Here is a 25,970-nt window from a genome sequence, read left to right as displayed (position 1 = left end):
TCTTATTGAAGATCCGACAATTCCTCTCCACCTCTGCCCCCACCGCCACCACTAGCACAAGTACAACGATGGCCTTCCGCGCGGCCCCCAGCACCGACGCGCTCACCAACGTCGCAGCCTCTCTCCTCCTGAGCCCCACCTCATACTTCCTGCGCAGCCAGATCCTCGCGCGGCAGCGTGCCGTGATCGAACCGATATGGCCACACTCGACCGTCATCTCCGTCGGCTCCTGGCCCACGGGCCTCGCCCTCCGCGGCAGTGACATCGACATCGTCATTTCCGTGCCACAAAACACCATAGTCCGCACGAGCACCTGGGCGCAGCGGCTGCACCGCGCCAACATCTTCGCCGGCCTCAGCGCCAACACGCCGATGTCACTCGTCGGACGGCTATCCCCAGCTCCCGTGCTGAAATACGTCGTGCCAGCCACAGAGGACACGGGGGAAGATGTAGCGGTTGACGTCTCGTACCAGCCGCTTGGGCCGATGGTAGCGCGCAACGACTTCATCACATTGCAGCTCGGGGCACGACCGGGTGCGAAGGAGGCGCTGGTGCTGCTCAAGGCGTGGATCAAGGCGGCAGACTTCGACCTGCCGCTGTACGGCGGAATCGGCAGCTACGGCCTCACGCTGAGCATGGTCGCGTTCCTGAACCGCTACGAGCGCGTCGGCAATAAACTCCCGAAGACCCCGTGGGCAGTGCTCACGGAGTACTTGCGCTTCTACACACATCCCGACCTCGAAATGTTCCGCGGGGTCGTGGATGTGAAGACCGGCGTGGTCCAGGAGCCCGGGCCGGTCGCGAACACGCTTGTTCTGGCGGATCCGGTGCTGCGGCTGCATAAGGTTGGGGAAAAGAGTGTGAGGATCATGGAGATGGTGAAGGCGATGACTAGGTTGTTGGAACGTTTGGAAAGCGCAGGTCCCGGGATTGCTGAGGATGAGGTGCTCAAGATGTTTACGAGTATAGAGAATCCTGTGGTGAAGACGGAGGAAGAGAGGGAGGCCCAGAGGATGTTGGCTGCACGAGCGGGAAATAAGGCAAGGAGGAGTGCGCAGCAAAAAACGGGGAATGTGCGGGTGTTGAAAATGGGAGAGAAGGTGGCGAATGTCGTGGAGAAATCAACGGAGGAAGCTGCCGAGGTGTCACAGGCGGAGGGGCTGGAGGGAGAGGTGGAGGTTCCAAAGACGGAAGAAGAATCAAAGGAAGTGGTGGAGAAGGAGGCGGAGAAGGTGGAGGAGGTGGTTGAGAAGGTGGTAGAGGCGGTGGATGTGCCGAAGGAGGAGGAGCAGGCTGCCCAAGTTGTGAAACAGACACCGAAGGCCGAGGAGGTGCCAAAAGTAGAGGAGACAATAGAGGCAACCCCCGAAGTGGCGCCCGAGGAGACGAAACCATCAGAGGAGGCTGCAGATGTATTGCCGGAGGTAAAAACCGAGGAGCCCCGGAAGGAAACGGCAGAGAACCGATGATCTAGACTCCAAGAACACTTTCGTGTACTATTTTAGAACTGGCAACAGGCGTTGGTTGGGGTGATATCACTGTCGCCTTCGTTATTATAGCTGTACCATAGACCTCATGTATAAGTAACAACTGCTGAGACACCATTCACACATCAATCCCGCTTATCTATGAATGGGCATGCGATTGAGATGCCATGACCACACTCCCTTTTACCTACCTAGCAAGCTCTGACGTGAGACCCATCGACCGGATATCTAGATTGCAGCAACCAAGAAGACGATCTATGTTCAAGGTAAAGGTATTGGCGGGGTTCCTCCTGCAGGAGCGGCATGACCGAAGATGCTAGTACGGTGTGGTAGTGTGCCAAATTCTTGCTAGTGAGGGTTGAGATTCGTCTGTGAGAGCGAAATTCGATAGATGCATAATGTGTAATATTCTCTCAAAACTTTCCATCCCTTCTCACCTCCGTATACCCTACCCACATCTTGAGGAGCGCACACATTGTACGATGTTGGCACAGTAGTGGATGCAGCGAATGACACCCAAACTCTTCCGACAACCGCAAACCAGTATCCATTGTGTACGCAGATTCCACCTCAAGACACACCCCGTCTATCAATGGACAACTCGTATTATGGGATTCCGTTTATTTTTAGTCTCCTCTGCTGCAGTACTCGACGCTCGTCCAGCATCATCTCCTCACTCTGCGTCTCGTGCCGTCGCAGCATAGATGTTGTTATTTTTTTCATCATTCTGTTTCGGCCGTGTTCAGCCATGACAGTTTAAGTACACACTCGGTTTCTTGGCCCACCAGTCACAGATAGTACTCTAGCACAGAAGTATCTCAGGTGTACTTCGCCAGCGGAAACTCCAGCGTTCTGTGAATCCTCGACGAAATCTCGATGTAGTCGGGTTCGTTCTCCGGCGTGATGATTCCATGTCGAATGAAGAAGTCCTGTGCATTGTCAGTTGCCGCGTCTACTACGTAGTATCAAGAGACCTACAATCAACACAACCGCGCAGTTTGGCTTAAACCGTCCCGCTCTCAACTCGCTCACCACCTCATCCATGGTAAGCAGGTGAAAATCCTGGACCTCGTCATCTCCGGGCCGTGGGACCACATCATCTCCCACCTCCATGTCGTACACATACTGCACCTCTGGCATGAGCAGCCCCGTTTCCCCTCCCGCCCTATGGTCCCGCACCATAAAATACGAGACCAGCCCCACACACCTCGCCTTCTCGCGCACGAGTGATTCAGGCAGGCTCGCCTCCTCGGCAGACTCCTTGATCAGCGTTTCAAACACGGTCATGCCGGAGGCGATCCCGCCGGCGACGGTGTTGTCGAGCATGCTGGGGTACGTAGACTTGGTGGGATTCCTGCGGGGCGTCCAGATCTTTAATCCGCCGTCGGCACGGACAAAGGCCGTCATGTGTACGCCGTACTGCACGACGCCGAACAGGGCTGCGCCGCTGCGCTCCATCTCGAGGTACAGCTCTCCATTGGGCGAGTAGACCGAGTACAGCTCGTTTCGCCAGCCCTTACCTGAGCACACCGCGAAGGTTTGCGCGTCGCGGAAGGACTCGAGCGTCGTGCGCATTTGCGTGCTGCGCTCGTCGACGGTGTGCCCCGTGAGCGAGACGGTGGAGGGCGTTATCGTCCAGTGCGGGGAGGACAGCGCGCGTAGTGCGGTTACGACGCTGGGAAGGACGTAGCCGAGTGTGTGCGTGCCGGATGTGAATAGCATGAGGGTGGAGAGGCGCTCCGTGTGCGCCGTGGGATTGAGGATGGCCGACGGGAAGCTGACATGTCAGTCGTGGGAGGAGATGCGGGGTGAGGAAGACGGACCCATCGAGCTCGTTGACGAGGTCGAGGTAGCTAAGTGACTGTGGCATTGCTTTGAGATTGTTGGGGGTGTTGGTTAAGATGTAGTGGTTGGAGATGGATGATATCAGCGTGCAGATGAAGGTGCGGTAAAGTGATAGCCTATTAGCTACATAGCATCATCTGCAACCCCGCAACCCCGCAATCGGCCACTCGACCTTATCATTCAACAATGACCTCCAAAACAACATTCACGGTAGCTGTCCTGATTGTCTCAACCACCGCCTCGAAGGACCCAAGCACCGACAGCTCCTCGGTGCTTCTCCGTTCCTTCTTCGCCAATGAGAACGAGTCCAATCCCAGCAGTAAATGGGCGTGGAGCGGAGACATCGAGGCGAAGATCGTGAGCGACGACCAGGCCGCGATTGAGGCGGCTATTGTCGAATGGGCCGATAAGAAGAAGATCAATTTGATTGTTACTACGGGAGGCACCGGTTTTTCGGTTACAGATTGTACGCCGGAGGTGAGCTTGAACTCGGACTGGCGGGGCAGGAACTAGCACTTTTGCTAAGGTAGATCACAGGCGGTGAGGCCACTGCTAGACAAAGAGGCCCCGGGACTTGTGTATAATACTCTCTCCTCGAGCTTCTTTATCGACAGCTAGCTAATTGACTTAATAGCCATGCGATGCTTGCGGCCTCACTCAATATCACGCCTTGTACGTTTCCATCCGCCCTGGCCTGACACATGCGGCTCAACTAACCTTTCAGTCGCCATGATGTCCCGACCCGTTGCCGGAGTCCGCAATGGCTCGATAATCCTCACCGTCCCCGGTTCGCCGAAAGGAGCAACGGAGAATTTGGATGCAGTGATAAAGTTCTTGCCGCACGCCTGCGGACAAGCTGCCAGTGTAGCTTCATCTCGCGCTATGCATTCCGGTGGCACCAAGAAACTAGAGGAGGAAGCTGGTGTACGCTCACACCGCCACTCACATGGATCTTCAGCGGACGGAGGACATCATCATCACCACCACCATCATGGACATAAAGCGCCCAGGCCACTAACAACGCCCGATCAGCGATCAAACAAGCTGGATGCCTCCGTCACACAACGGTACAGGGAGAGTCCTTACCCGATGCTTTCGGTGAATGAGGCGAATGCCATCATTGCTACCGAGACTCGACATGGGAAAATCGTCGAGATGCAGGTGGACGAGAACCTCGTAGGATATGTACTCGCCAAGGACGTGACAGCTGCCGAGGCAGTCCCAGCATTCAGAGCTTCGATAGTGGATGGATACGCAATCCACCATACTGCTAAAGCTGGCGTCTACCCCGTCGTCTCCGTCTCCCACGCAGCCCCAGGAACAGCCCCCCCTCTCGAGCCAGGACAAGTAGCACGGATCACTACTGGTGCGCCGCTGCCTGCCGGCGCAACCGCAGTGATAATGGTAGAAGACACAGTTCTCAAGTCGTCAACCGCCGACGGCGTCGAGGAAGCTACTGTGGAGTTGCTCGCGTCTGGTCTTGAACCCGGCGAAAACGTACGTGAGATTGGTAGCGACGTCCAGTCTGGCACCGTCATCCTGCGTGCTGGCGATGTCATAAGTGCAGTAGGCGGCGAAATCGGACTTCTCGCTTCCGTCGGTGTCGCAAAGGTGTCTGTTTACCAGAAACTAACCGTAGGTGTGCTGTCCACCGGCGACGAAGTCGTCTCGCACCTCCGTCCGGGAGAATTAAAAATTGGAGAGATCCGGGACAGCAACCGGCCGGCACTCCTCTCAGCGATAAAGAGCGCCGGCTACCCCGCTATCGACCTCCAGATCGCAGCTGACAAACCCGGTGCACTCGAATCCATGCTCAAAGACGCGCTCTCGGTGGTCGACGTAATCATTACCACGGGTGGCGTAAGCATGGGGGAGCTGGACCTCCTCAAGCCGACGATCGAACAATCACTCGACGGAACGATCCACTTCGGGCGGGTAGCGATGAAGCCCGGAAAGCCGACCACCTTCGCCACCATCGGCGAGAAGAAGATATTTGCGCTCCCCGGCAATCCAGCCAGTGCGCTAGTAACATTCAACCTCTTCGTTCTGCCGTCGCTTCGGAAGGCGGCCGGTTACGAGCCTTGGGAATTACCGAAGGTCCGCGTCGTCGCGGAACAAGACTTCCCTCTGGATCCGAGACCAGAGTTTCACCGCGTCTTTGTGGCGATGCGGCCGGACGGACGTCTGGGTGCGCGCAGTACGGGCGGACAAAGAAGTAGCCGGATCGGGAGCACTATGGCTGCGAATGCAGTGGTCGCATTGCCAGCGAAGGGGGCTGTGGGTGAGAAGCGGGAGAAGGTTGGAGTTATCCCGAAGGGAGAGATGGTTGAAGCGATCCTGTGGGGGCAGATTGGTGGAAGTGCCGTTTAGAGTAGGGTGCGCAAAAATTAGTCGGATTGATGTCCAAAGACGCTGTCGATTCGACGCCATTCTCCGATTGTTGGAAACCTCGATTCAGCGACGTTTTCCGATCCAACGACGTGCCCCTTGTTAGCGAATGAGTGAGATCTTGTGATTTTCCGGACGTGATAGCGACGTGTGAGGACAACATATAGTTTCGAAAATCCGTATATAGGGCTGAACACTGTGGCTCAGCGGCGGACCAAGGCTGTCACGTCTCAAACTTCTTCCACCGTACATAGGGGTATGGGTGCAAATTACGGCGCCCTGCGCTATGGCGTCATAGTCAAACTCTTGAACCAGAGCCTCAACCCCACCACCCCACCAACCTCGCGCGTCACCTACGTCAACTTAACCACGATACACCCATCCACGATGGCCAGCTTCCGCAAGCGCAACGTAATAGTCAACGCGCGCGGTCCGCCAGGCACCGCCGCTTCTACAGCCTCCTCTTCCCCCTCTCCACCGCCCGCACAAAAACCTGACCCACCAGTCCCGGGTATCCGTCCGTCACCCATAAATGGCCAACCCACCACTTCAACGGGCACACCAAGCCTCGACTCCCTCCTTGCTGGCCACGCCGGGCTTCCCCTTGGCTGCTCGTTCCTCATAGAAGAGCCAGGAACAACTGACTACGGCGGCGCACTGCTACGGTACTATGCGGCGGAGGGCATTGTGCAAGGACACGCAGTCACTGTCGTGGGTTTTGGAGAGCAGTGGGTGCGGGACCTTCCCGCCCTAGTGGGTGATGCTGAGGGCAGCGGGAAGCGGAAGGATTCGGGGGGCTCAGAGAGAATGAAGATTGCCTGGCGGTACGAGCGGTTGGGAGAGTTTGGAAGTGGGATTGGTGGCAGTCGTGGTATACTCTGGACACAATCGGCTGGGGGAGGGTGAGAGCTGATTTATCTGCACAGCGCAATCCCACACACCGACGCGCACGCCCGTCGCATCTACCACATCCACCCCGTTCTGCCACACCTTCGATCTCACAAAGCGGCTGGCAATCCCACCCAGCGCATCCCTCAAGTTCCTCCCTGCTCCCACAGCCTCTACCGCCCCCTACTCCACACTCCTCGCTCAGCTCTCAACACACCTCGCCAGCACCCCCTCCACAACCCCCCACCGCGTCCTCATTCCTTCTCTCCTTAACCCTGCCTTGTATTCACCGCATGCCTGCGCCCCACAGCACCTTCTCCAATTCCTACACTCCCTCCGCGCGCTGCTTCGCGAGTACCCGCGGCAACTAACCGTGATGATATCGCTTCCTACCGAGTTGTACCCACGGGCCACGGCACTGATCCGGTGGGCTGAGATTCTCTCGGACGGGGTGATAGAGCTCCTTCCCTTGCCGCGTCGCACAGCATCAAAGGCGCAAGGGAAGCAGGAGGAGCCTCAAGGACTGGTGAAGCTGTGGAAGCTTCCCGTTCTTGGGGAGAAAGGTGGTGGTGTCGGTGCCGCACTCGGTGCGGGCGAGGATTTGGCGTTTTTGGTCACTAGGAGGAGGTTTGAGATCATGGCGTATTCGTTACCGCCGGCGGATGAGGATGAGGAGGAGGCTGGGCCTGGGGCGGCGGTGGGAGCGGGAGGGCATGGCCATGGCCATGGGAAGGCCACGAAGGTGGATTTAGAGTTTTAGACGCGAGTGTGCCGTGGATATCAATTCTGTTCCGTGCCTATATTGTACTTAGAATTCTAAAGCTCATGGAGGCTGCCAATTATAACTAAGCCAGTCGAAACAATCATCACTGAAATTAATGGATCACTCGACTCTTGTCCTCAGTATTCGCAGGTCATCGCCCGGTGCTGTTTCCAGGGCCAAAAGCTTCCCGCAAAGCCGTGGAAGCAGAAGCCTATGGCGTATCAAATGAACTACCTATATCCTCGAATCAGCAAGGGAGGGTACCACCCTAGGCGGCCCGAGGCGCGAGGCACTGTCAGTTGGATGGCGGTCGCCATCAAGCGGGGACGTTCGCTACTCTACTGCCTGCTCGGGTTACATATCTCTAACATCTGTATCCGGCGCTACATATTACTCGGTAGTCTACACCTGGTACTTCGGTTAGGTGCGGATAGTCTTCGCCTTGTTTTCTAGTCAGAAACCGTAATTTAACGACTAATATGGTGCCTGCGGCCAAGAAAGGCCATCTTTTTGCGGTTCCAATTTCAAGCCAGCCAGCAGCAGGTAGCAGATGTGAAATCCGTGGAGTAGAAAAGGCACAGGTTATGCAATACCTACCACCATATGGATTTAGATTCCTGATCTGATGTTTATGTGAAGTTCTTTTACCAGAAGAAACATCGGGGTTTTTATGGAAATCATGCTTGAGTGCACCAAACTCCCATGAGTGGCGACTGATTTCACTCTAAAGTTGAATGATGTAGTGGTCACATGTACTCGGTTGGAGTATGGTATGAACTTAAAAGCTCGGAGAACCTCTTCGGACCCGGAACTCAGCTATTTAACTGCACCTACCATCCAAAATATGGGCCGCCGATCTAGACTCTACCAGCAGCGCATGAATGCATTGGCTCATGTCCAGAATCCGGGAAGAAAGAAAAGCCATCCTTCAGTAGCCGAAGACCTCCCCGCTCCTCCTCCAACATCCGATAATGGTTCTTCTCAGGATACAGTCGCCCCGCTCGAGAACATGCATAGCCCGCCCCAGGATATGCATAGTCCACCACCAATAATAGTCGGCCCTCGTGGTGGAACATCTAGATGGACGGCAACGAGACTTCGGCGGCGGGCCCAGGACGAAAATGCAACAGAGCTGCAAATGTTGCCACCGGCGAGTCCGCCACATCAGCCGCTGATGGATGAAGAAGAAGCAAGTGGGTCGTTGGTCACCAGTACCGATACTGACCCGGACACGGATCCGTTCAGTGTTCCAATACTTGAAGATGCACGTTCCCGGCTGGAGAAAAAGCTCCGATCCGTTCTTCAGAGACCAAGCGGTTTGCAGGATCAAAACTGGCACCGGCAAGTCCTTGAGCTGCTCAATAAGCAACTAGTCGAACCAGAGAAGAGCCGGAGGCGGTTGGATTTGGAAGTTGTACACGGCTACCACCTTAAGGAAAAGGCTGCCCGTCGGTTGCTGGCTCACGAGAAGGAGTGGATCACCGTAGGAGTTATTCCACTAAGCAGGAAAGGACGACATTAGGTAAATGTGTGTGCTCGTTCTTGTGACACTTGACTTCACCTTTCACCGCTGACTCGCAGCATACCTGACCTAGTCTTACCGGAAGGGATACTCATTTGGCAGCGAGGGATACAAGGAACGGGTGTATACTAGTCATCGCCGGGTGGCGAAGTTGCATGTTTGAGAGTTGTCAATTGTTTTTTGTATTTTTTTTTGGCGGGGCCGTTGCCATGTAGAACAATTAGATGCTAGCTATCTAACGGGTTGGGTTTTCAGCCCTGGGATGGGAGCTGTGGGCGGTCACATCTTGCGAAGAAAATAATTCTATATACCGCGTAACCACGCTTCTTCCTCCCGAGTGATAAAAATATAAGAAGTTCTATCAACCCAAACTCGCGATGGCTATCTTCTCGGAGGTGATGATGGCCGTCCGTTCGTCTACTTGGCTTTATCGAAATCGTCAAATCGTTGAACCGAGAGGAGCCACTTGGATTCGAGGAAGAATCAGATTGGAAGCCGAGTCCACCGGCAACTAGGTAATCGGTGACCGACATTCCTAGGTCCACATTTGACCGCATACATAAGGGATTCTGTATCTACCTCAGATTATGTAAAACGGCGCTGCCCTAAAACTTACCACCAAACAAGAAAGATTCGGTCCCATGTACATCTGGTGGTCATGAGATATAACTCGCTTGAGGTTCGAGTAACTTTTTGTGAGCGTAATTGATGACACGACTTCACCGGAGACTTGCATAAAATGCGAACGTGGAGCAGGCAGCAACAACGATCACGTGGCCGCACTCCCCTATTAATTCTGTGCGGTGCATCGCGGGTTAACATTCCGGCGTCACTTGTTGATTATCTGTTGGGGTTTATCATATGCACATGATGCGCTTTAAGGCATCGCCTATTGCACAAATCAATAAAGATGACAGTTTATATGTTTTTGACCTGTCAGTTGGATATGTGAGGTAGTCGCTGCTGTTGGCGTGGGTGGATTCTCCATATCATCGTCGCCCCCTGCTTGCAGCTACCGCTACCGCGGACGCAACATCCCAGCCGCATCAACTTCAGCTCTCCCCGCTGTCCGCCTCCTTCCTCCACAACAGCCAACCAACACCGATTATCGCTACTCCGCCGCCGCCGTCGCTGTTATCGGAGCTGTCGCCATCCCCGACGAGCTCTTGCAAGATCCCTCGCTCCACGGAACTCTACCGGCGCGCCCGTTTAATCCCGTCATTCCTCCCGTCCGGTAGTGGTGTGGGACCGAGCATCCCACACCTTCTCCGCCCAACTGAGAATACCAGGCCATGTCGGACCTTACAACGAGCTTCGGTCGTGTCGGCAGCGGGGCGTCACCTCCGGTCATAGCTTTTGTGCGTGTCTCCGGCCCGCCAAATAGCAACTTCCTCGTGGGATACCCCGGTATATCCGCGACACTGGTAACTTCTCCTTCTTTCGTCGCGCCTCCGGGGTTCAGAAGCATTGACGTTGGCGGTACGCCGTTAGCCGCGGATAGAGGGCAAGGTTGAGATCCGTCCACAAGGCGGTGTCAGTGCTCCGGTCGGAATATCATACGTGTCCATCGGACTCTATCGACGAGAATCAATTCACCCTCACGCCGACAAAGTCATCGGGAACCACCTCGCAGCGCCACGAAAGGATACTCGAGATTTGGTCGGGAAGGAGATGCGGTTGTTTCAGTGCATACCTGGCAAGCCATTCGAGGATGTCCTCGCTATGGACTTACCGTTCGTCCTGTTCATTCCCTTCGCGAGGGCTGGGGACGATATCGTAAAGGTGCCGCCTGCGAGCTTGCAATTGCCATCGCGAGTCGCCGAAACATACTATGAGCTGGTGGTTTCCGTGCAGCAGGGCCACGCCGACCTCAAAAAGCACGCCTTCCCCGTGCCGCTCTGTCGATACGATACGCTGTCAACATTCGGCATGTACAATAGACCCGAGTCGCAAGAGCGAGTGTCCGATCATGTTGTCACTTTGGGGACTAGTTTGTCGCGCTGGTCGTTTGGACCGAATGATCCTGTGGAAATTTTTGTACGCTTGACACCGAACCCTGATTGGATGACCAAAGCGAGGAAGGTATCGATCTCGAGGATCGTGGCCACCATTGAAGAGCAAATCACCTACAATCCAGAAGGAGACGAGCCAACGACCAAGACCAACAAGCTCATATCGAAGAAGGAGGTTGTGGGGATGAAGCTACCTGAAAAAGGTTACATGTCGACCATAAATTTGAGATTCCCCGCCAAGGAGTTGCGCGACAGCGACGGGTTCTTGCCACGCGTCAAATCGGCATTTCCACTTAACGCGATATCCGGCTTCACTACGACGGCGAGTTTATACAAAATTGAATACTTTGTTTGCGTCAAAGTTTGTCCGCAGTACCCTCTCGAGCTCCGGATCATGTGTCGCTGACAAGCTTCCAAGGCCCATCTGTCTAGTTGCAAAGATATCCAAGTCCGACAGAGGATAATAGTCTCGCCCTTTGACCACCAAACTTGCATGGACGAGATGGATGCCATAGAGCTCGCCGCGAGAGATGCATATCACATCAACATCGAAAACCCCATGCTGCCCGCGCCCACGATTATACGGCCCTATGATACCAACGCACTACACTGCCTCGGAATGACGATGGTTGGAGACAAACGAAAGCTGTTAATTGAATGAGCCACAATGTTTACGCCGTTTCAATGTTTGGAGAGATGTGGAAGGAGTCGATATACAGGGCTGGCAGGTTCTACGGCCTCGATTACTGGGCACGACTGCACCACGAATTGAGCGGGTTGAAGTTGGGTCAATGTTGGAGCTCCTAGCTCGCGCACCGTGTATATGTTCGATATCTGTCTCCTGGAGTGAGGCGTTATCTGGTTCATCTTTTCTTCCCCTTTTCTCACCTTTTGTTTTCTCGCAGTTACTACTTTCGTGAAGGGTGATACCCCCTTTGGTTCAGACTATTCATTTCTTCATATCCCTAGCAAACTTGGAATCCGCGGGAGAGGGGTGGGGGGCTCGGCGAATGGCATCTGTTTTGTTTTGTGGAGTTTTGGGCACGGGTTATTTTCCTTTCTCTTTTCTTTCCTTCTTTCCCTCTTTAAACGACTTTTTGTAGGGCGGACCCAAGGCCGGCGGAAGCATATGCAGAGATGAATGGGTATGTGTACGATGAATAGGTGCTTCGCAGGCTTTGGGAAGTTGATGATGGAGGCCTGTACCTTACCACCCTATAATGTAGTACGTTTGCGTCCTGGCCGGATAGTTGGAGAGAATAAAAAGCTAGAGGGCCATGTGTGTGATACATACAACCCGAGGGCCCCGGTTGATGGAGTTCCAAATTTCGACGGAACCAAAACATGACGAGACACATGTCGTCACTCGCAATAACAAACTCGTCTTAGCGCATGCCAAGCCAAGCGAATCCCGCACTGTGCTCTCCACGCCCAAGCCCACTGCAAAGCCAACACCAACATCCATCCACGCAACCCGCCAAACACCGTCGCGCTCCCTCCCGTCATCTACACTTCCGAATCAGTTCGCCGTTCCCGACACCATGAGATTGACGAGTGAGATTCTTGCGGCGACGCCGAGTTTCCTTAACCCCATCAACGATAGAGAGCTGGATCTCAGAGGTGCGTTTCCCAAAGAGCAGGTACTACACTTTTGATCTATGAGCTATATTGAACATATACACATTCTTGAAGGCCACAAGATTCCCGCGATTGAGAATCTTGGTGTTGCGGGGGTGCGTACTCCCCACTCCAAACCTCTATGGATTGACCCGATTGACATATTGTTTCGTTTTTTTGGTTGAAGCCCCAAGATGCGATAGATTTCACCGACAACGATATCCAGCAGCTGGGAAACTTCCCGCTGTCTGAGCGACTACATACTCTGCTGCTCGCCAGAAACCGAATATCCGTCATCCAGCCGACGCTCGTGAAGTCGATACCAAATCTCACGGTGTTGATCCTGACGGCGAACAACCTCTCCGAACTGGGCGATCTGGAGCCGTTGAGCAAGTTCAGGAGGCTTGTACACTTGTCTCTGTTGGAGAATCCGGTGACGAGGAAAGACGTAAGGGCCCCACGTCTTGTGAATGATCGGGGATTGGCGATTGGCGATGGGGCTAATCGAACTGCGGATCCAGCATTACAGGCACTGGGTGATATGGAAGTGTCCGACTGTTAGATTTCTCGATTACCAGAAGGTGAAGGATGTCGAGCGGAAGCGCGCCGAGGAGCTATTTGGAACCGAGAAGGAGCCATCACCGCTTGCGTCAAAGGTATGGAACACCCACTCGCAGCTATCCACAGGCGAAGCTTTGAGCTAACCAGCGCAACAGATCATGGGCATCAAGTCGCGCACATTCGACTTGGGCGAATCGTCAGGAAGCGGAAACAAGGAGTATGCGGTCAGGTTGACGGCGGCCGAAAAGAAGAAGATCGAAGACAAGATCAGGGCCGCGAAAAGCTTGGAGGAGATTGCGAGGTTGGAGAAGGTGCTGAGGGAGGGACCTTCGGCGGATCTCATGGAGGAATAGAGAGAGACGGCAGGATACATACCTCGTACTTTAATGATCAAAGGAAGGCTGGGTTCGTCAAACGGTTTTTTGGGGTGATAGTTGGGGTTCTTGTACAAAATACATTACATAGGGCGCTACATCGCTACTTGCCTTCCTCGTTCTGGACCGCGCCGAAGTATTTGAGCGATCTCTTGTGACGACACGAGTCACACGGGGTATAGATAAACGTGATTGGAGGCCCTGCGCGCTACCCACGCAGTTCCCTTGTAGTTACCAGGATAAGGCAGTTAACCTGACGCCCCGGGTTCACTCCAGCAACCTCACCGCCAAATCGCCCGGAACGCCTGAGGAATTTCATTCTCTCCTCCTTCCCTCCCTCCTTATCTCCCTACTTAAAGAGTCTCTCACAGCCACCCCCCCAGCTCTTGACCCCCGAGTCAAATTTTCCTCTCCACGCACCCAAATTCTTCATTACTGAAGTGCTACCTCGGCTGCATGCCGTCGTATGTACGAACCCCCCATCGCTCGCCGCGACCAGAGTTCGATGGATTCGATGCATCCGTCGTAAATCCGCCAATAATTCACGATGACATGAATTTCTCGGAGATGTGTGATACGTTCATATCGTTTTGTAAGTTACCATACAGCGCGGCAAACAATATATATAACGTAACCGCATGCCCAGCGGAGTCCGGACGGGGTAGATACAGTGAGCTAACGTGTTGGCACGACGTTCGTGCGCTCTTTCGTTTTCTTTTAGTCAGTGAACACATCGAAGCACCACAGACATTGAGCTCGCTAAAGCTCGTGCCGGCTGTGTCGCATCTCGGCGTACAGCTTGCGGAACGAAGTGAGAGCTCTCTCCGCACTTATCTAGTGCCCGCACTGTTCACTGTCCATGATTCGGTTTGCTAATGGGAACTCGATTGCGACTTGATTAGGCCATAACCCGGCTACCGTCGCCGCGCTCCTGTAACTACACCCGTCCTTTTTGCATTTGATATTTACCCAGCAGACGACGGATCCGTCAGTCTGAACTCCCAAAACCGAAGACATACAAAATCTGCATGCGACGGGCGACGGCGGCGATGACGACGACGAGATTCTTACTCCCGTAGTTACGAAGAGCTGATTTCTGACTGTGCGGATATATAGTTGGTGTCGTGCGGAGTTTGCGTCGGGCGACGAAGATGGGGAGGGCTTCGGCGTGGGTGTCTATATGACGAGAGCGCTGGCATGTGAAGTCGTCGCGTGCGATTTGACGTCCAGTCTCTCTGCGGCGGAAGCCTTGCAGTATCTCTGTCACGAGTTGTCGGTATTAGATGTGAGCGGTGCGGAGCCGACGGAATCGTCGTACCTGCTGAGTGGCCAGTCGAACGGAGGTGGTTCCGGTGGCGCGGATGTCGAGAACGGTAGAAGGAAGCGATATGAAGGTGCGTCGGAAGTAAAACGGGCTGCGGAACTAGGCGCTGATGGAGTTGCTTCTCGTAGGAATGACGACGCTGGAAATTGCTGTCCTGGCGGACTGTAAGAAGTTCATCTCGCATCGACCTGTTCAGAAGATCATCAACGGAATGTGGGTAGACGTTCTGTCTGTCTGATTGGTATCTGTCTCTTTGATGCTGACGATCGTGAAGCTGGGACGGCTCGATATCATTCTGGAAGTCACTGGACGTTGATGGATCCAAGTCTCCCCATTTCTTCAATCCCCGGAAAGCCGATCCGTTCTGCAGACTTAGGGTTCCCAAGTATCAGAAGGCATTCGAAGCGCTGTTCTTTGCCACGTTACTCGGACTCTATTATTTCGTTCTCGTGGAGCGGAACCCGTATCGCATCATGCCATCGGAGATAGCTTTGATTGTATTCTTCACTGCTTTTGCCGTGGACGAGTTCTCGTCCATGAAGGACTCGGGTGTCACGTTTTATGCGGCCGACTTCTGGAGCTGGCTGGACATGTTTATCATCCTTATCGGAGTGATATTCCTCGGTTTCCGTATATACGGCCCCGATGACTGTTGCTATCTGTATTCGACTAACGTATTTCAGGTATATCCGGAGTGGTGAAGGACAGCGATGATATCACGGACACGGCATTCGATATTCTCTCACTGGAGGCACTGCTGCTCGTACCAAGGTATACTCGTATTCCAAGTTTATCCGGCAAACATGATTTTAATAACGATACTCCAGGCTGTTTTCACTGTTCACTTTGGATCCATACTTCGGTATCCGGGAAATCACTTGACTTCCTCGACGCGGGGAGTTTGGCTAACGAGAGACTACGCAGGGGTTCTGATTCCTTGCCTGAAGCAAATGACCAAAGAGGTGAGAGGTTTCTTGCTGGCTAGACCGACCTCATTGCTGATGCGTAGTAATAGTTTATGAAATTCTCCGTATTGGTCCGTGCAGTCGTATTTCCCGATTGAGTTTTTGGTTTGCCAAAGCCCACTGACAAGTACCGACCTCGCATAGATCCTGATCCTATACTTCGGTATGCGGCAACTCGAGCTTCACTTTTCCCGAGATGCCGACGTGGCCGTGTGACTGACCCACTGTAATCAAGGCTTTCTCACTACGTTCTCCCTACTGGCCCGCGACCGCATGTCGTTCAAAGACGTATCATGGATGTTGATCAATGGTTCGTTCAATCGTTGCTCCCCTGCTGCTATCCCGGAATGGAAGCTGATTCGTATACTCACCAGTGTTCTTCGGTTCGGTGAGCATGAGAAATGAGCCCAGTGGACTACTGATGCTGGCAACACCATTGGACTAATTCGACTCCGTCTTTTAGAGCTATGTCGGATTTGTGAGTTCCTTGCCAATCTTTCCAGCAAGCACAACCCGCGTTCACCAGTCATTACTCGTGTCGCTGACCATCGCACCACTAGGATGCAATGAGAGAAGTATGTGATTCAAGGATCGGATTGGCGTTGTGGTGTCCTATGGTTAGCCCGAGTCTCCAAGACACTGATGTTCCGACAGATTTCACCCATCCTCGGGCCGCCATTGATGCTCATCTTCGTAATTATGACCAACATCTTGCTCATCACGTCGCTCATCAGTCTGCTCTCAAACAGTCTGACCAATGTTAGTACTTATTGCCCATTGAGCGTACGATTCTCACTACCAACATGGGCTAATTTCAGATATAGATGATGGCGAACGCTAGGTAAATTGTCCTCGCCCATTGCCCGTTCCCTGTTCCCGCGTAGTGCAACCTCCCGCTAAACGATCCCGTTGGGTTCTAAGAGAGGAGTATCTGTTCATGTATGTTCCGCCCCCCGCCCCACCTCCCCTGGCAGCTGCACGTCGATATGGAAAACTCACACCGGTAATAAACCTAAAAGGTTTTCTACGATGGTCCTGGAGGCGTCTACGAGCAACCGGCTCGTTGTGTTTTATCCGCCGCTGGTAGGTGTATCTTCACATGCATGCAGGATCGGAAGTTTCCGCTGGTCAGGGCGTCAATCGTGTTTATATTCTGACACGGCGTCCAGAACCTATTACCGTTGATCCTCTTGCGCCCACTTCGGCTAGTGGTGTCGTCGCAGAAGCTCCGAAAATGTAGGCGAATTCCAAGACTTGCAGATATACAGTAAGCCCTACGCGACAGCTGACTTTTGGGTCACAGGGAGAATCACACTACTCAAGTTCTCGCACTGCCTCTTTGTAGGAATCCCCTTCCCCCTCCGCCGGCCCTAACCTTAGCCGTTTCGTACATATGTGGTAGAAAGAGAGTGGCTTGAGCTTGTTGGTGTTGGAGCTCGTTCACATCGCGGATGGTAACTAATGTTAATGTATTCGGATTTACAGGCACTGGCTATTTTGATCTTTGAGAGAATCAAAGGGAGAAATGCGAACGCTCGCAGCAGGGGATTCTCATGGGGTCCGAGCAACGACAAAAAGCCAGTCCATCACGGACTTGGCATAGGCGGCATCGGGATTCTCAATCGCCACTCGATGTGGGTCGGGGCGACTGGGCGCTTAGGCGCAGGCCGACTGGCCGGCGGTCGGCTGGGGTTCGGGAACGGAGGGCTCCAGGCCGCCGGCGGCGGCGCACCGACCAGCTCGTCGAGCATAGACGAACGGCTTGAAACTGCCGAGCCTCCTGTCGAATCTAGGTTTAATCGCCTCGCGCCTAAAGATCAGGAGGAACTCAGGCGAGTGAGAATATCGGTCGAAGAGCTAACGAGGAAGATGGATGCGATTTTGTCACAGACCCGTGAGTGAGAGGACAGATTGGGGGGTGATAGGGAGGACCTGGTAGGGGGTGTGGGTTCGGGGGGTGTGAGTGGGAACAACCTACCGAGTAAGAAGTACTCGTATCTACTACAAGTTGGGGACCGAATAACAGTGGGATCATATGGGAGGATCATATGGGAGGGGATAATTGGGTCACACCACCTTTTCTTTTTTCTTTTCTTTTCTTTCTTTTCTTTTTCTCTCTCTCTTTCTTTCCCATCTTGTCATCTTCTTTCGTTTGGGTGGAATGGGGAACCCATCAGAGGGAGAATGCAGTGGCATGGAAGTATACGAGTAGGTGTCAATTAAATGCACCCTCGGTGCCGCTAGACGCACGCATGAATCCAGGGTTGCCAGGGGGTGGTGTCGCAGCTCGCATTGTTGACGCGGTTAAACCACAGCACACCCAGCGTTCTCGCCGGCAGGGATTCCGAGCTGCAGCCAGCGCCGCGCTGGGCGTCTGTTCTCGACCATTTTTTTTTATTGAGTAGCTTGCCACTCTGCGAGGGTGGATGAGCAGCAGCACACACAGCGGCAGTCCCAGGCAGTCCCAGTTCGGTCCCACTCAGTCCCAGTGGCTGCAAAACTGCTACTTACCCACTCCCTCTTCGCTAACCTTGTCTAATTCACGACATGGGTCTCTCTTGCGCTCTCTCCTCTCTCTCCCTCTCCCTCGCTCTCTCTGTCTCTGTCTCTGTCTCTGTCTCGCCCTGTCCCATGGCTGGCTGGCTGGCCCTAACTGGCTGTCTGGCCCGGCTTGTTCGTACTGTGGTTATTCCGGTCAAGACCATCTCTCATTCTGCCACCCCCCCCCCCCCCCCCCAAATACCATACCATGCCATTCCGTACCAGGCCCTACCACATCCACATCCACATCCACATCCATCCTATCCACCACAAGCCTCTCACACAGCACCAGCAGCAGCACCAACTGCTCACCTTCTCCCAAGTGCTGCGTGTACATATTAAAGCCAGCTTGGGTGGCCTGTGTCTCGCACCTACAAAGCGTGAAGCCCTCCCCACCTCCATCGATTCCCAGACTGCTAGAGTTGGTGCAGTGCGTCAACCTCAACATCACCAGTTCAATCAGTCAATCGGTCAATCAGTCCAAATACTCCCATCATCCCCACCCATATCTTGCCATCACCGCATCTCAAACTCATAGTTCCCTCCTCCAACTTGGTTGCGAAAGAAATATAATACTGCTGCCCCCCCGGAACCACCCGTCAACTTGAACAAGTTCTTCAGAAGAGACATTCCGCCAATACGCCAATCCGCCCCCCCTCCCCCCCCCCCTACCCCCCCTCCCCCCTCCCAAGCCAGCAAGCACTTCCGTAATTCGTCAGGCCCGGACGGAAAAGCCCTAAGTCATCTATACGCCGCTTACAGCCGCTCCCGCACCTGCCATAGGTTCCAGTACGGAAATAGCAAATTGTCGCCTCGAACCTCAGAAACCTTCGACATCCCGTTGTTATTATTATTTTCGTTCTCGAGTCCAGCAAAGATGTCCATGATGGGTTCGACAAAGCCGCAAGTTTCGCCAGCTGCATATCGGTCCCCACAACACACTCCGGAGCTTGGCTGTGGAAGTCTGTCCGCGTCTCAGAGCAGTGATGGAAGAGGGTATGGAGGTGGAGGTGGAAGTGGAGGAGGCAATGGCAATGGCAATGGCAGCGGTGGGTGGGAGCAGCAGCGTTGGCACGAGGTACCTTCACGACACCGGAGCGTCCCGTCCTTCTCCTCGTCGAGGCTCGATCCTACCATGCAATTTCACTACCAGAGACACCAGTCGTTACCGTCTCCTCCCCAGCAACACCAGACAGCGTTTGCACATCCGCCAGCCCCCGGATACAAATACTCCTCCGCCCGGAATGCCCACAACCTCGGTACCCTGCCTCTCTCTCCGCCTGCCTCCGACGAGGAGGGTCTGATGTCGCCTCCTAGCAGACGCGAGCTCGACAATAAGCGCGAATACGACGATAAAGTTGTCGACTATAGCAAGGACGGCATGTGGCTCCCCACCAGCTACAATAACGTCAAGCCCGGCATGGCCGGCATTGGACCGCACTCACCACCGATCCAGTTCATCGAAGACATCCTCCAACAGGAGGACGACGAGCAGATGCACGAACAACACCTTCAACAACACCGTCTGTTCGCATCGGGGTACGAGGAACACGCCCTCGGAATCGTCTCGAGCAATGGCAACAGCAATCCCCTGAAACGGCAACGTGGTGATGACTTCATGCTACCCTCACCGTACTCCAGCTCGGCGGAGCCATCCTCACCACAGTCTTCATCGCGGCACAAGAAGAAGCGACAACTCACGGAAGCCAGCGAAGCAACTTGGACATGTGAGAAGTGCGGCAAGCACTTCTCGCGGATCTGGAACTACAATGCCCACTTGGAGACGCACAACCCCGACCGACCGAGGCCCCATACGTGTCCGTACCAGGACTGCGGGAAGGCTTTCGTCAGGAAGACGGATCTCACCAGACATACCCAGTGCGTCCACGCCAAGGACAAGAAGTTCCAGTGTGATCTCTGCGGAAATACTTTTGCGCGCAAGGACACCCTTCGCAGGTAAGATCAAGCCTTCCGGTTTCCCCTGACAGCCCCAGTTACTAACGAGAAATAATAGGCACGAAGACGACGGCTGTCCTCAGCGAGTAGACATCATCTCTCGCCACTCACGAAATAATCCGCTGAACGTACACTCGCAAGCTCTGAGCTGCTTCCTCGGTCGCCGCGAATCGGAACAGCAGATGTTTCTCGGTAGTCAGCAGCAGCCGCAGCAAAATCAACAGCAGCAGCAGTACGATTGTCACCAGCAACAACCCAGAAACGTATCGTACGATACGGCCAGCTTCAACTCGTGTCTCCCACCTCTGTCCGGCATGGTTTCGATCCAAAAGACGGCTTCCTGGGGCGTATAGAAACAATTTGCCGGGCTGGCCCTGCTTTCCCATAACGATCGTGTGTCACGAGTGCCCTAGATGCTGTCATTTCTTAGCTGTGCCCTCGTTAGCGGTTCGGGGGATTAATACGGTTTGCTTTTTGGGGGGGTTTTGGGTGTGGCCGTTTCTTTTGTATTTTGTTAAGGTTCCTTTACTTTACTGTGTGCGTGAAAAAGGTTAGCGGGGCGGGCGTATTTGATTTTTTGGGCTTCAATTGTGTTTTCTTTTTCTTTTTCTTGATCTTGATCTTAATCTTCTTCTTCTTCTTCTTTACCTTCTTCTTCTTGATGTGTACATACTTCTTAGACTAGTCCATAGTTTCCCTTTCGGTCTGTGGTTTGAGTGTTCGGCGTCGGGCCACGGTCTCACCACTGTGGTCCGTCCCTTGTTTTTTCCCCGCTTTTCTTTACCTTTATTCGACTATATAGTACCGGTGCAGATTGTGGCTCTGTCATGGGCACGAAGGCAGAATGAAAAGTACGAATAACTTTAAACTATCTAAACACTTACCTGCATCCTTGTGTTTCCAGCCATGTGTATTCAGCCATGTGAGATACAAATTGTGCATATGGGCACTAACTGTGGAGAGTTGCTTCGCACATGGGAGAGAACGTGGATATGAAGATACCAATGACATTGGCAGGGAGGGATTCTCCGTTCATCCGATATGTATGTAGGGGCGCGGATTCGGACCGTCCGGTGCGACACGTGTGCAGATTGCAGATGGCGGTCTTGGATATGTAGATGGCGGTCTTGGATATGTAGATGGCGGTCTTGGATATGGATATAGAGTACGTGAAGCACGCAAGTAAGCAAGCAGAAAGGCCTTTTTTGTGTGTTTCGATGATCCGAGGGGCCTTTCTTACTCATGTCCCCTGGGGGAGAGGATAGGATGGGGGGATGGGAGGGCAAATGTAATTGTAAACAAGTGCAAGTGCAGTACTTCTTACCTAGAATCCTAAAATCCTATGGTAGATACCGTGGATACTGTAGATACCGAAGATACCGAAGATTCCTAGATAGTTACACACCACCCACTTTTCCACCCACTTTGCCATCCTCCTCTGGCATCTTCCTCCTCCTCCTCCTCCACTTCGTCCTCCTCCTCCATTAGCAGCAGCAGTAGAAGCTCCCCTGATGCAGCCAGCAAGCAAGCCAGCAGCCAGCTCGAGAGCCGACCTCGCTTACGATACGCTCGGTGCCTCTCTGCTCGGCGCGTGGTGGTAAGGGACTCCGATACCGTACCGACATAGGTACATTAGGTAGACACATAGAGCTCGGCACTTCTATGTACCACTTGCTAGATACTAGTAGTATAGAGATAGTCACCTCGTTTCCCCGTCTCGTGAGGTAGTTACGGCAGCTATTCACTAGTTGCCGTAGTTAGTATAGATATAGAGCATCACTACCAGCACTGGCGCCAGCACCAGCATCCGCACCAGCATCCGCACCAGCACCAGCACTACTATCCTTATTACGATCACCACCACCACCACCACCACCACCATCGTGATCAAGCGCCAGCTAAATAAACGCGCCCCACCCCCCTCCCATCCCCCATATCCCCCATCCCCCATCCCCCATCCCCCACCCCAGACCCTCCACAGCGCCGCGCACCACCAGGCCACATTACATACCCGCACTCATCACGCACTCATCACGCCCTCATCAAGCCCGTCTGTCTTGTCTCCCCATCCCTCCCCCTCGTCTCTCCCTTCACCGCGAAGAGAAGGAAGGAAAATAATTCTACGGCTACCGCCCCCGGCCGCTTGTGCGAATTACTGGGGTGGCGGCGTAAGGTGTGGGTATTTCTGCTGGTATTTGCGCTGCTGGTATTTGTGTTGCTGGTGGTGCGAGTGTGAGTGGGGGGGGGGGGGGGGGGGGGGGGGGGGCAGGTGCTGCAGCTGCGCGGCGGGTGACACTGCTCTGGTGGAGCTGCGGCTATTACTAGTACTCAGTACTCGAGTAGAGGGACAGCCTACAGGGTGGGCCGGGGGGGCGAGAGGGGGGCGGGTAATTTAATGACGGTTTTCGGAGGGAGGGACGGGAGATTGTTGTAGAGTAGAGTAGAGGAGTAGAGTAGCATAGATCAGTAGAGTAGAGACTGTAGAGTATTTAGCGCAGCAGCGGCACTCTAGAGTGGATGGATGGGGCGAGGTGAATTGCAAGAGTGGATACTGCGCGCGCTGGTTCCGGATCGGGATGGATGGGGATGGATTAGTTGGGGAGGAGATGTGCGTGTGTGCGTGTGCGTTTGTGCGTGTGCGGGTGTGCGGGTGTGTGGGGGGTTGGCTCCGAGGTAGGATTTCAAGAACCCGTGTGTGACTCGACGACTCGCGGCTCGCCCGAACTTATCCGTCCGTTCGTTTGTTCGAGCGTCTGTTTCGATTCGATCCAAGTCGTTAATATTGCCATTGTTTCGATTCGATCCAGGTAACCAACCAACCAACTTCCCAGGAAGTAACGAACCACCATCGACCTACCTGCACCGACACCGACACCGACACGCGGTGGATGGCGGGTATCGCACTGTCGCACATGTTCCGCGCTGGCTGGCTACGGTATGCACACAATGCGCATCGTGTCCCTCTTCGCCCTTCGCCCATCCGTTCTCTTTTGTCTCGTCTTGTCTTGTCTTGGATTCCTTGGCCCGTTGCTGCCCACCGGCCACCGCATTGTGATTTCGTGGGTGGGTGGCTTACCTACCTTCCTCTCGCACACACGTCTGGCTGTCTGGCTGTCTGGTTGTCTGACCCAACCCAGCGGTTCAGCACATGCACCTGTCGAGCACGTCGAGCACACATACGCCGAACACGTAAGGAATGCTGACCACCCACTACGGGCCAACCAGCTAACTGCCGCTGTGCGCGAGTGTGCACCGTGTGACGGTGCACGATTAGCGCGGAGGGAGGGAGGGAGGGAGGGAGGGAGGGAGGGAGGGACGAACGGGTTGTGCATCTTTTTTACTCGGCCATATATGATATGATACGGTACACAAGTACTTCTTACTTGTGTGCATACTGCCCTCGAAGGCGGGGCTGGATGATATTTCGCCGGTGGAGATTTGTGATCTTCCCCACGCCTGAAACCGCACCGCGCCGAAGTTCGAACAGCTGCGAAGGCGCATGTCAGCCACTTCCATTCAGCGACGCCAGACGATATGCGCCAGCAAATATTATGTATGTACCTAGGAAGCACCCACACGCTTGAAACCGAACTGCACTGGACTGCACCGGTCTGAACCGCTGCGATGGCGCATGTCAGCCACTCCTGATTCAGCGGTGCAAGAAGTTAGAGTAGAGCCAAAAGTGCACTCTGATAGACTTTCTCCCTCGCCAAGATGGGCAAGAGGTCGGGCGAACGACGAATGGTGGCTTGCACTGTGCACTGTGCCCTGTGCACTGTATGTACGTGCACACGACTCGCTTCTTGAGCTGCAGCGAGAGGTCCCTCACTTCATGTAGCTGACAGGAGAGTCGTCTGGCGATGTGCCTCCTACCGTACTCCAGAGTCCACGGTCCCCACGGTCCCCACGGTCCCCACAGTCTCCAGTCTCCACAGGTCGAATACACCCCTCTTGCTCTAAATTTTCTGTGGTACATAGAGCACCTCAGCCGCAGCCAGCGCGGGCTAGTTACATGCACAAACGACGGACCTCAAACATGCAATAAGCGCCGGCCTGCAGAGCGGCCGCCACTAGTTACGCCCATCAGTGCCATGGCTCGGGCCAATCAGTGGTCACTTGACTCACGAGCCAACCAAGCGACCCGCAAGGCCGCAGGGCCGCGCTGGACTCCATCCACCCCTCCCCACGCCACTCTAGTTACACTACACTACGTACTCTACTAGATGGCAATGCGCAACGTCCCAATCAACGGGCGTGTTTGGCGACAGAAAACGGCGCGGTCTTGGAATGCGCAGAGATGTTTCTGTTTTTCCTTTTGCTGAGGGAACTAGTTTTGGTTTTGGTCTTGGGTAAGGTTTCGTGATCGTGAGGGAACGGGCGCGGCTGAGCGTTTCAACACAGCGCCGATAGGTAAACTTCACTCTTTAGGTAACGGGATGGGACGTGGCAGCAGGGGAGCCGGAGGGGCGGAACGTCAGTTCGATTACCGCTGTCTGTCTGGTTGACTTCGTATTTGCTGGTGGAACGGGGTGGAGTTGATGGAGGAGTCCCTTTGGCGATCGTTCCCATTCAGTCAACGGAACGGGGTGCAGTTGATGGGGAAGTTTCTTTATCGATCGTTGCCTTCCGTCAACAAGCTGACTTCTCATTCTCCTCCCGGCTGATCCACCGGCCACCATTTCGGTGTTTGCATGCATATCTACGCCCATCGATTATTGAGGTGCATCGGCCACTACGCCATATCGGGTTTGTGGTCGCCATAGTCTAAAATCGATCCTCTCTCCCCCTCTTACTACGTCCTATTCGTGAGCCCTTCGAGAACACCATATGCACCTACGGTACCTATCTATCCATCACGCATGTAAGCCCGTGCTTCGTTCGGGTGCATATTCGCAACTCGTCTCCGTCCACTCACCACCATTGAGCTTTACACTTTTCACTTTCACTTCTGGCCCTCCAAAGTGCACACTTTTCACTTTCACTTCTGGCCCTCCAAAGTGCACACTTTTCACTTTCACTTCTGGCCCTCCAAAGTGCACACTACACACTGCACACACATATGATGGCTTCTGTTGTACAACAACCCGCTGAGCACGTAAGTACATACTGTATTCGTCAAAACTGTACTCGTCAAAGTTGTGGAGATTTTTATTCGCACTGCACTTGCATTGTCGGTTCATGAAAATGCTCTGAATGTATTAGGTATGCAAGCCCGGTTCCTTCACTGAAGGGACGGGGGAGGGGTTGTCCTGTTGGTGGCTTCTGACGTGAGTTCCCCTCTTGCTCCAGCTCCGGCTGCTTGTGGCACGCCGATACTCTCCACAGTCTCCACGCATCATACGTCGAGAAGGGTCTATGCAGGGTATATGCACCGAGTTCTTCATTCTAACGTGCCAAAATGGTCGTGAAGACCACGGTCACGCAACGTCGTCTGCAAAGTGGAAAGCCTCAATTCCAAAAAGCATGCAAGGGAGAGGATATTCCGTGAGCGAGCGCAGCGGACGCCCGGCGTGTTGTGTGTGGGGGGCTGGAAGGTGGCTGCTTTGTGAATTGTGCAAGAGTAAGCCGGCCATTTTGGGATGTAAGTATGTAGGAGGTCGGATGCTACCCAGAGAAGCAATGGAAGCTTTTTATTTTCGGTGACGCACCCCCCCCCCCCCCCCCCCCCCCCCCCCCTCCCCCCCGGCTCGTCAGCCTCCAGACTCCAGAATCCAGACTCCAGAGGGG

At 54.1% G+C, this 25,970-nt stretch overlaps 10 protein-coding genes across 10 annotated transcripts; 9 read left to right on the top strand and 1 right to left on the bottom strand.

Annotated features, from left to right (window-relative positions):
• Positions 1-28: 28 nt before the first annotated feature.
• Positions 29-1,637, top strand: BZA05DRAFT_406828 (uncharacterized protein). The gene has a single exon (XM_051484559.1). It carries the CDS (start codon positions 69-71, stop codon positions 1,467-1,469), a length of 1,401 nt encoding a protein of 466 aa, XP_051336687.1. The 5' UTR covers positions 29-68; the 3' UTR covers positions 1,470-1,637.
• Positions 1,638-1,883: 246 nt separating this feature from the next.
• BZA05DRAFT_406824 (NUDIX hydrolase domain-like protein) lies at positions 1,884-3,424 on the bottom strand. Its single transcript, XM_051484558.1, has 3 exons — positions 3,311-3,424; positions 2,466-3,264; positions 1,884-2,416 (listed from the first exon to the last, which is right to left on the bottom strand). The coding sequence occupies exons 1-3, from the start codon at positions 3,355-3,357 to the stop codon at positions 2,306-2,308; spliced, it is 957 nt and encodes a 318-aa protein (XP_051336686.1). The 5' UTR covers positions 3,358-3,424; the 3' UTR covers positions 1,884-2,305.
• Positions 3,425-3,483: 59 nt separating this feature from the next.
• BZA05DRAFT_406822 (uncharacterized protein) lies at positions 3,484-5,940 on the top strand. The gene is made up of 4 exons (XM_051484557.1): positions 3,484-3,809; positions 3,870-3,910; positions 3,967-4,004; positions 4,057-5,940. The coding sequence occupies exons 1-4, from the start codon at positions 3,519-3,521 to the stop codon at positions 5,700-5,702; spliced, it is 2,016 nt and encodes a 671-aa protein (XP_051336685.1). The 5' UTR covers positions 3,484-3,518; the 3' UTR covers positions 5,703-5,940.
• An 89-nt stretch (positions 5,941-6,029) lies between these two features.
• BZA05DRAFT_406820 (Elongator complex protein 4) lies at positions 6,030-7,583 on the top strand. Its single transcript, XM_051484556.1, has 2 exons — positions 6,030-6,591; positions 6,647-7,583. The coding sequence occupies exons 1-2, from the start codon at positions 6,108-6,110 to the stop codon at positions 7,366-7,368; spliced, it is 1,206 nt and encodes a 401-aa protein (XP_051336684.1). The 5' UTR covers positions 6,030-6,107; the 3' UTR covers positions 7,369-7,583.
• A 623-nt stretch (positions 7,584-8,206) lies between these two features.
• Positions 8,207-9,259, top strand: BZA05DRAFT_406817 (uncharacterized protein). Its single transcript, XM_051484555.1, has 2 exons — positions 8,207-8,906; positions 8,963-9,259. Exon 1 carries the CDS (start codon positions 8,216-8,218, stop codon positions 8,891-8,893), a length of 678 nt encoding a protein of 225 aa, XP_051336683.1. The 5' UTR covers positions 8,207-8,215; the 3' UTR covers positions 8,894-8,906; positions 8,963-9,259.
• An 804-nt stretch (positions 9,260-10,063) lies between these two features.
• On the top strand, positions 10,064-11,576 carry BZA05DRAFT_137526 (uncharacterized protein). The gene is made up of 3 exons (XM_051478860.1): positions 10,064-10,317; positions 10,385-11,266; positions 11,324-11,576. Exons 1-3 carry the CDS (start codon positions 10,186-10,188, stop codon positions 11,564-11,566), a joined length of 1,257 nt encoding a protein of 418 aa, XP_051336682.1. The 5' UTR covers positions 10,064-10,185; the 3' UTR covers positions 11,567-11,576.
• A 782-nt stretch (positions 11,577-12,358) lies between these two features.
• Positions 12,359-13,614, top strand: BZA05DRAFT_406812 (leucine-rich repeat-domain-containing protein). Its single transcript, XM_051484554.1, has 5 exons — positions 12,359-12,525; positions 12,598-12,638; positions 12,710-12,970; positions 13,044-13,178; positions 13,239-13,614. The coding sequence occupies exons 1-5, from the start codon at positions 12,447-12,449 to the stop codon at positions 13,434-13,436; spliced, it is 714 nt and encodes a 237-aa protein (XP_051336681.1). The 5' UTR covers positions 12,359-12,446; the 3' UTR covers positions 13,437-13,614.
• Positions 13,615-13,718: 104 nt separating this feature from the next.
• Positions 13,719-18,010, top strand: BZA05DRAFT_438272 (uncharacterized protein). Its single transcript, XM_051486488.1, has 22 exons — positions 13,719-14,049; positions 14,179-14,268; positions 14,360-14,390; positions 14,574-14,851; positions 14,910-14,994; positions 15,056-15,411; positions 15,465-15,552; positions 15,609-15,643; positions 15,706-15,743; positions 15,797-15,821; positions 15,895-15,909; positions 15,982-16,056; positions 16,121-16,134; positions 16,210-16,224; positions 16,307-16,321; positions 16,401-16,505; positions 16,571-16,587; positions 16,668-16,685; positions 16,766-16,829; positions 16,916-16,982; positions 17,050-17,087; positions 17,232-18,010. The coding sequence occupies exons 1-22, from the start codon at positions 13,914-13,916 to the stop codon at positions 17,646-17,648; spliced, it is 2,022 nt and encodes a 673-aa protein (XP_051336680.1). The 5' UTR covers positions 13,719-13,913; the 3' UTR covers positions 17,649-18,010.
• BZA05DRAFT_137285 (uncharacterized protein) lies at positions 17,647-18,192 on the top strand. Its single transcript, XM_051478858.1, has one exon. It carries the CDS (start codon positions 17,795-17,797, stop codon positions 18,149-18,151), a length of 357 nt encoding a protein of 118 aa, XP_051336679.1. The 5' UTR covers positions 17,647-17,794; the 3' UTR covers positions 18,152-18,192.
• Positions 18,193-19,422: 1,230 nt separating this feature from the next.
• Positions 19,423-20,596, top strand: BZA05DRAFT_341702 (uncharacterized protein; the record flags this gene model as incomplete). Its single annotated transcript, XM_051481009.1, has 2 exons — positions 19,423-20,243; positions 20,302-20,596. 2 exons carry the CDS (start codon positions 19,423-19,425, stop codon positions 20,594-20,596), a joined length of 1,116 nt encoding a protein of 371 aa, XP_051336678.1.
• Positions 20,597-25,970: the final 5,374 nt, after the last annotated feature.

Source organism: Tricharina praecox, assembly GCF_024521635.1.
Source record: "Tricharina praecox strain CBS 144465 chromosome Unknown BZA05scaffold_24, whole genome shotgun sequence".
Lineage (NCBI taxonomy): Eukaryota > Fungi > Ascomycota > Pezizomycetes > Pezizales > Pyronemataceae > Tricharina > Tricharina praecox.
The sequence above is the reverse complement of the archived record's forward strand: the minus strand, read 5'-3'. Positions and strand labels throughout refer to the sequence as shown.

Bases quoted from the DNA above. Each gene is read 5' to 3' on its own strand.
- BZA05DRAFT_438272 (XM_051486488.1), top strand. From the start codon at position 13,914: ATGCCGTCGTATGTACGAACCCCCCATCGCTCGCCGCGACCAGAGTTC. The intron at 14,391-14,573 runs GTAACTACACCC...GCGGATATATAG, and splicing joins GCTACCGTCGCCGCGCTCCT to TTGGTGTCGTGCGGAGTTTG. The intron at 16,983-17,049 runs GTAGGCGAATTC...TTTGGGTCACAG, and splicing joins GTCGCAGAAGCTCCGAAAAT to GGAGAATCACACTACTCAAG.
- BZA05DRAFT_406824 (XM_051484558.1), bottom strand. From the start codon at position 3,357: ATGCCACAGTCACTTAGCTACCTCGACCTCGTCAACGAGCTCGATGG. The intron at 3,265-3,310 runs GTCCGTCTTCCT...CTGACATGTCAG, and splicing joins CTCGTCAACGAGCTCGATGG to CTTCCCGTCGGCCATCCTCA. The intron at 2,417-2,465 runs GTAGGTCTCTTG...GACAATGCACAG, and splicing joins ACTGCGCGGTTGTGTTGATT to GACTTCTTCATTCGACATGG.
- BZA05DRAFT_137526 (XM_051478860.1), top strand. From the start codon at position 10,186: ATGTCGGACCTTACAACGAGCTTCGGTCGTGTCGGCAGCGGGGCGTCA. The intron at 10,318-10,384 runs GTAACTTCTCCT...GTACGCCGTTAG, and splicing joins CCGGTATATCCGCGACACTG to CCGCGGATAGAGGGCAAGGT. The intron at 11,267-11,323 runs GTTTGTCCGCAG...CAAGCTTCCAAG, and splicing joins AATACTTTGTTTGCGTCAAA to GCCCATCTGTCTAGTTGCAA.
- BZA05DRAFT_406822 (XM_051484557.1), top strand. From the start codon at position 3,519: ATGACCTCCAAAACAACATTCACGGTAGCTGTCCTGATTGTCTCAACC. The intron at 3,911-3,966 runs GTATAATACTCT...TTGACTTAATAG, and splicing joins AAAGAGGCCCCGGGACTTGT to CCATGCGATGCTTGCGGCCT. The intron at 4,005-4,056 runs GTACGTTTCCAT...CTAACCTTTCAG, and splicing joins CTCACTCAATATCACGCCTT to TCGCCATGATGTCCCGACCC.
- BZA05DRAFT_406817 (XM_051484555.1), top strand. From the start codon at position 8,216: ATGGGCCGCCGATCTAGACTCTACCAGCAGCGCATGAATGCATTGGCT.
- BZA05DRAFT_406828 (XM_051484559.1), top strand. From the start codon at position 69: ATGGCCTTCCGCGCGGCCCCCAGCACCGACGCGCTCACCAACGTCGCA.
- BZA05DRAFT_406820 (XM_051484556.1), top strand. From the start codon at position 6,108: ATGGCCAGCTTCCGCAAGCGCAACGTAATAGTCAACGCGCGCGGTCCG. The intron at 6,592-6,646 runs GTATACTCTGGA...TTATCTGCACAG, and splicing joins TGGGATTGGTGGCAGTCGTG to CGCAATCCCACACACCGACG.
- BZA05DRAFT_406812 (XM_051484554.1), top strand. From the start codon at position 12,447: ATGAGATTGACGAGTGAGATTCTTGCGGCGACGCCGAGTTTCCTTAAC. The intron at 12,526-12,597 runs GTGCGTTTCCCA...ACATTCTTGAAG, and splicing joins TAGAGAGCTGGATCTCAGAG to GCCACAAGATTCCCGCGATT. The intron at 12,639-12,709 runs GTGCGTACTCCC...TTTTGGTTGAAG, and splicing joins AGAATCTTGGTGTTGCGGGG to CCCCAAGATGCGATAGATTT.
- BZA05DRAFT_137285 (XM_051478858.1), top strand. From the start codon at position 17,795: ATGGGAGGGGATAATTGGGTCACACCACCTTTTCTTTTTTCTTTTCTT.